This window comes from Cucurbita pepo, unplaced genomic scaffold (assembly GCF_002806865.2).
Source record: "Cucurbita pepo subsp. pepo cultivar mu-cu-16 unplaced genomic scaffold, ASM280686v2 Cp4.1_scaffold001118, whole genome shotgun sequence".
Lineage (NCBI taxonomy): Eukaryota > Viridiplantae > Streptophyta > Magnoliopsida > Cucurbitales > Cucurbitaceae > Cucurbita > Cucurbita pepo.
The window spans coordinates 1-6,805 of NW_019647313.1; the positions used below are offsets into that span (position 1 = coordinate 1).

Below are 6,805 nucleotides of genomic sequence, written 5' to 3' on the forward strand. Positions count from 1 at the left end.
TATATATATATATATATAAAAAGGGGATGGGGATGGGGATGAGGATGAGGATAAGAAATTTAATTTGTCATCGGAATTATTTAGCTAATTGAGAAAAATCTTTTCACTCCCTATTCTCGATAAAACAAAGGGGTAGTGTCAAAAAGTCCCGTGTAATTGACGGGAAGCTCCTACTCTCTTTTACGTTCTTAGTTTATGTGAGAATTCTATGTTCTTTAACTAATCTATTATAATAATTTTGTCGGTTATTAATTTAATTTATTGTTTGTATTTAAAATAATATATAGAAAATGTGTGTTTTTATAGTGAGGAAAACCACATTTTTCGTAAGGGTGGACGAAAAGCTTTAAAAAAACAAAACATAATTGTGTGTTCTGCATGTTCCATTTATATAATACTCACAATCCTAGTTTCGTGGAATGACAGCATGTAAAGTCAACATCCCAAGGGTATTATCGTCATTTAAGCTTCTTCTCCCCCCCACCTTCTCTCCTAGTTTTCTAGTTTAAATTAAATAAAAATACCCTCCTTCATATCAACTTTCTAAAATTTCAATAATACCCTTCAATTTTAAATCTCTCTCGGTCTCATAGTTTTTTTTAGTTTAAATTAAATAAAAATACCCTCATTCTAAATATTACTCGCATTCATTTTTTAAAATTCCAATAATACCCTTCAACTTAAAAAAAATATCCATAAACTTCTAAAAAAATTAAAAAGTAATTATAGATAAAAACCATCTATCTACACCTTAATATTATTTTTGGAAATATTCATATTTATATTTTTATAGTGTATGAACAGTTCCTTGTATATACTAAAATATATCTAATTTTAAAGCCATTAATGAAATTAACCATTTTTTAAACAATTTTAAGGATTTTTTTTTTTAACAAAAACTATATATTTATTTTAAGAATAGTATTTGAAAGTTGACAAAATTATTTATTTTTATTAATTTAGCTTAGTTTGTGATTATTGTTTGTATTTCATTTCCAATTATACCCTTCTGGCTTCAAATCCATGATCACATTAGGAAGGTTGGATGATGAAAATCACACCTAGCCTAATTTAGAGAATGATCATGAGTTTATAAGTGTGACGAATACTAATTCCATTCGAGATGAAGCACCATGAGAGCTTATGCTCAGAGTGGACAATATCATACCATTGTGGAGAGTTGTGTTCGTCTAATATGGTATCAGAGCCATGCCCTAAACTTAGTCGTACCAATATATTGGTAAATCCTCAAATATCGAACAAAGAACTCTAAAAGAAAAAGAAGTCAAGTCCCAATCCTCAAATATCGAACAAATAACTCTAAAAGAAGAAGGAGTCAAGCCTACTCGAAGGCAGTAAAAAATGACTAAGACTCCAAAGGGGTTGGGCCTCGATTAAGGGGAGACCCACTTTGTTCGAGGGGAGGTGTTGGATGATGAAAGTCTCACATAGGCTAATTTAGGGAATGATCATGGGTTTATAAGTGATGAATACTATTGGTACAAAGCCGTGAGAGTTCATGCCAATAACATACCATTGTGGAGAGTCGTGTAACAAGGAAATGATAATTAATTAATTAATTAATTAATACCGTTATTATTAAAGGAGAAGACGAGGGAAGGTNTTGGTACAAAGCCGTGAGAGTTCATGCCAATAACATACCATTGTGGAGAGTCGTGTAACAAGGAAATGATAATTAATTAATTAATTAATTAATACCGTTATTATTAAAGGAGAAGACGAGGGAAGGTTGCAATGTGGACCAGAGTTGTACCAGTCGAATCCTCGCCCCGCCCCACTGCTTGCACCAACACCCTGCACTGCCGCTGCCGCCTCGATTTCTGATCGTATTTTTTCAGTTTCAGTTTCAGATTGCAGCGATCCTCTCTCCGAGTGAAGGAACGCCCAACTCCAGGCTTTCTACGGCTCCATGGCTAACCCTACGGTACGATTTCCTGTCGCCATTTCTCTTCTCCGACTGAAATTCGCACTTAAACGACCTAATTTTAGATTCTATTCCATGGCCTGCGATTGCCTCATTCGAGCGCTTCTATCTCATTGTGCTGCGTGTGTGCGTTTTTGTTGTTCTCAGCCTCCGAGCAATGGTGAGTTGACGAAGGCGGAGTCGAGGAAGTCTCATTCATGGTGGTGGGAAGGTCACATCAGCCCCAAAAATTCTAGATGGCTCCGGGAGAATCTCGAGGGTTAGTTACTTCTTTTCTCTTCTCTACTCAATTCTGTTTTAGGTCATTCGATCCATGCGTTTCATAACTTTACAGCATTTCAATTTGTTTCGGACTTTTCATAATCTTAGATGAATGCAACTCTCTACGCTATAAGCTCTCATGATTTTGTTTCAGACTTTTCTAAAAGTCTGTACTAATGGAGAGAATGTATTATTTGATTATAAATTTATGAACATTCCCTAATTTAACAGATAGGCCTTGGGAAGGCACAAAATGAAGGTATGAAAGAGCTTATGCTAAAGCGAACAATATCATACCATTGTGGAGAGTAGTATTCATCTAACATATAATATTATTTATTTATATTTAGAAAATGAGAACTAAATTAATAAAAAAAATACCTTTAAATTTTCAATAATTTCTTTAAACTAAAAAATAAAAAATACTCTTAAACTAAAAAAAAATTAAAAAAATACTTTTATATTAATTTTGTAATACCTTAAAAAAAAAAAAAAAAAAAAAAACTCCTTAATTATTTTTTAAAATAATATTACTGGTAACCCATGTTTCAAAAATATTCATTGATATCCTTTAAATTTTTCAAAAAAATTTCAAATTTTTTTTTTTTTTATTAGGATAGAAACATGATTGTTTATATGCGGAATAAATCATCTCCCTTTGAAATAATTCAATAAATCTTCATTTCAATTTTTTTTCCTTATTTCTTGAATACCCTTTAATTCCATTTAGAGGTATTTTTAATAATTTAACCGTAACTATATAAAGATATCTTTAATATAATCTTCTATTTTTTGGGTTAGAAAAGTTTCCACATTTGTACCGTTTCATCTTGTTATCTTTAACTATTTTATTGTTAAACAGTAGACTAATAATTATTAGAAAAGAGAGGCATTTAAATTCAAATAAAGTTTTAAAGTTTTAAATTTTTAGTACAACAAATGCAAAATGTATAGAAATAAGGACTTGTCAACTACCAATATGAATAGAGCTTCTAACCCTCTTTTGTGTTCGTTTTCTTTGAGAGTGCTAAAAATGACGAAGGTATTATTAGGTGTTTTCTTTCGGCTAAATTAAAATACCCCTAACTTCATAATTGAGTTCAAAAATATCTCTAAACTTAAAAATAAAAAAAAAATACCATTGTCATTAATTTTGAATCGAAACCGTTAAGAACTTTAAAAAGTATCATTAATATTCTTGAGCTTTTTAAAATGTTCAAAAATACTCTTCGGTATAGTACCATGTTTAAAAAGATATCCATGAAATTTTAAAAGTACACCTTTAATCTTTATGAAAAAAAGTTCAAAAGAAACCCTCTATGTATACTTCCAAACTTTTTAATCATAAGTATTTTTTAAGCAGGGTAGTAATAGTTTCGTACATAATACTTATAATGTGGATATTTTTTAACTATTTAAAAAAATGGGTGTTTTTGAAGCTTTAGGTATTAATTTTGAAAGCTCAATAGTGTTTTTGAAACACTTTTTGAAAATTAAAAGGTATTTTTGATGTGATTCAACCGTTGTCTCCATTTTCAATTCATATTTCAAAAGGGGTGGGGTTAAATCTGGGAAGATGGGGAGCAGTTGCAAAAATTTAGCTTCTTCCTTCTATCTACACGAATTTTATTTCGTTAGTTTTACAATCTCCATTTTTTATTATTGCAACTCAACGATTGGCGAAAGCCCATGTAAATTTTTCATCAAAATGCTAAGCAAAAAATTGACAAAACGATCATTATTGATGTTAGACATGGACCGCAGCATCAAACATATGTTGAGGCTAATAGAAGAGGATGCAGATTCATTTGCCAAGAAGGCTGAGATGTATTATCAGAAGAGGCCAGTGATGATCTCTTACATTTGGGAGTTCTACACCACATACCGTTCCCTTGTTGAGCGTTATGATCATGTCACAGGAGAGCTCCGAAGAAATATCCCTTCAGATCTACAATCCCACGGCTCTGATATCTGTGATCTTATCTCTGAGCCACGAGCTGCTGGCTTTGATGTCTTCCTTGGATCTGGTGGCAGCAACTCTGATACTTGCCAAAAGGAAGGATATGATTCATCTTTTTTCACAGATTCTGAACCTGGATCTGATGATTCCTCTGTGTACAATTATTCAGATGGTGAACAAGGACTGAACAGGAAGATGATGGAATTGGAGAATGAGCTGAGAGAGGCTAAAGAACAGCTCCACATGAAGGAGGATAATGCAGAAGAATGTTCATTTCCATTCAAAGCGGCAACAGATGAAAATTCAGACATTCAAGTTATGAGGTTGAAAAGTGAGCACCAGAAGAATGTGCTATCAGAATTGACCAAGGATTTGCAGGCTGAGTCAGTGTCCGCTACAATGGCAGATACTCAGAAGCATGAGGATGGGATTCTAGTGGAAGAGCTAAGAATTACAAAGGAAAAACTTGAGAACTCGCAGAAAGAACATTCTAAATTAAAATTTGAACTTGAGAACAATAAAGCACCAGAGAAAATCTGCCATTTGCCGGATGAGCTTGAAGCTGCTCGAAAAGATACTGACACATGGAAGGACAAGGTGAGTGCAGATAGAAGAGCGGTCGCCGAGCTCCAAGAAAGAATTTCAAGGTTGAAAGCTAGAGATCTTAAACTTGCAGTATCTAATGCTGAGCATAAAATTTTTCCTGAGAATGTAACGATTACGGCTGAAATATCTCAGCCACCTAAGGAACAAGCTCTGTTGGAGGATGAGATCAGAAAAGTCAAGACAGAAAAGGAGGATCTGAAGGAGAGACTTAACCGCGAGATTGAGAATCTTATAAGTGGCCACAACGGCTTCCAATCTGAAAGAGATCAGCTCCACGCAGAACTTATTACTTTAAAAGAGAATTTGAGCTCTAAAGGCAAGCTTGTGCAAAAATTGGAAAGGGAACGTGTGGAACTAGAAGGGAAGGTGGAGAGGCAAAGAGTAGTGATAATGGAAGGAGCAGAGGAAAAAAGAGAGGCTATAAGGCAACTATGTTTTTCAATTGAGCATTACAGGAGTGGATATCATATGCTTAGAGAAGTTTTTATCAGTCAAAAGCGGGATCTCGGGTTCGCATCTCAAGGCAAGTCATGACTCTAGTATTTGATTTTGAAATTGTTAAATTCCAATCTTGAAAAGTCTGTTAATATAGAGTCTGCAACAGTCAACTGTATATTGGATCATGATAGGTTATCTGTTTGTTAAAAAATGATGTGTATGTAATTGTTTAGAGTAACAATAAATGGGTGCTTGTCCAATGGCTAGCTGTAGATGGTCACCCTAGAAAGAAAGTGCATAATAGCTCATTGATCGAGCGCCCTTGCGCCGAATGTCCTACGTTTTGTTTTCACATGGTCCAGTGTCAAGAGTCGAACTCCTTACTTTAGAGCTTTACAAGCTGAGTTATAGATTGAAGCATTTTAACTGGCAGCATTGTTGGTTATTGAAGCTTTGTCCAACGCCTACCTGCTGCTCTTTTATCTTTATTTAAATCAGAATTATGAATATGGTATTCCATGCTTTGAAAAACAACGTTGTCTTGTTCAAGTATTGGTTTAAATTGAACTATTTGCTTATCTGTGGAACTGGACTCTCTCTACAAATGAAAATCAAATAGGATGCATCGGCAGCCAGACCATATAATGGCTTTCTTATTGGCCGAACTGGGAACCAGTGGATCTCTTGATGGACAGCAGAGATTAGTTGTTAAAGGAAGGGTTGCACCGAAGAACTTTGAATGAATTCTGCGTCGATATGTCAGTAAGTGCCCTCATGATAAACTATACATATTTAATATCCACATTTGTACAACAAAAATAAATAAATAACAGAAGAGAAGAAGAAGAAACTGACATGATTCATGAATGGAGGAACTTAAGGAAATTTTGAATTTTCTGAAGACTGTAATCGAGCTCGGGAAGTCGACATCCAAGTAAGTTGTCACATGGATTATTTTTCAAGCAATACTTCTAAAGGTCGATTAGGATATTAGGCTACTAATTAGAAGGCATGCTTTTAGGCCTAATTAACCAATAAATATGTTAGCTAAGCCTAGGAACTTGGTAATTTTTCAGTTTAGCACGATATTATGTTTTACAGCTTCTGCTTCACGTTTGAGAACTCTGATTAGTCCTGACGATATTTTTAGGATTTTGACATGTATTGCATGATGGTTAATCGTTTGATTGAGCATGTTAGACATCAACATATGTATGATATACTCATAGATGCATGTTATAGGGGTTAGACACCCACGTATGCCCTGTTAATGCTTTGGATATTCGCTATGTGCCCTAGGAAGTTTGGAATGATATATGGATGAACATGAGCTGCTGTTTTACATTTCCTTAGTCATAGACTTTACGTTTAGGCCTCACACGCATTTTGGGTTGACTAAGTATCAAGTAGGGACGATTGGAAAGTAACCCCTAACTGTGAACTTTCCTAGAGGTCTACGTGGTACAAAGAGTTTAGTGGTCACTGATAGAGGGTCGCATAAGTCGTATTTGGTATATTATTGGGGAGTACCCAATAGACAGATACATATGGAGGACATACGGTCTCAGTACTTGTCTGTTTATAGAGCACAACTT

The 6,805-nt window shown here is 34.3% G+C and overlaps 1 protein-coding gene across 1 annotated transcript; it reads left to right on the top strand.

Annotated features, from left to right (window-relative positions):
- The first annotated feature begins 1,755 nt into the window (after positions 1 to 1,755).
- LOC111786160 (protein NETWORKED 4A-like) lies at positions 1,756 to 5,944 on the top strand. The gene is made up of 4 exons (XM_023666500.1): positions 1,756 to 1,945; positions 2,093 to 2,204; positions 3,958 to 5,295; positions 5,830 to 5,944. Exons 1-4 carry the CDS (start codon positions 1,931 to 1,933, stop codon positions 5,853 to 5,855), a joined length of 1,491 nt encoding a protein of 496 aa, XP_023522268.1. The 5' UTR covers positions 1,756 to 1,930; the 3' UTR covers positions 5,856 to 5,944.
- The last annotated feature ends 861 nt before the right edge of the window (positions 5,945 to 6,805 follow it).

What these genes read in the sequence shown, in the direction of transcription:
- LOC111786160 (XM_023666500.1), top strand. An exon ending in GCTCCGGGAGAATCTCGAGG is followed by an intron (nt 2,205 to 3,957) that starts GTTAGTTACTTC and finishes TATTGATGTTAG; the next exon opens with ACATGGACCGCAGCATCAAA. An exon ending in TCTCGGGTTCGCATCTCAAG is followed by an intron (nt 5,296 to 5,829) that starts GCAAGTCATGAC and finishes AAAATCAAATAG; the next exon opens with GATGCATCGGCAGCCAGACC.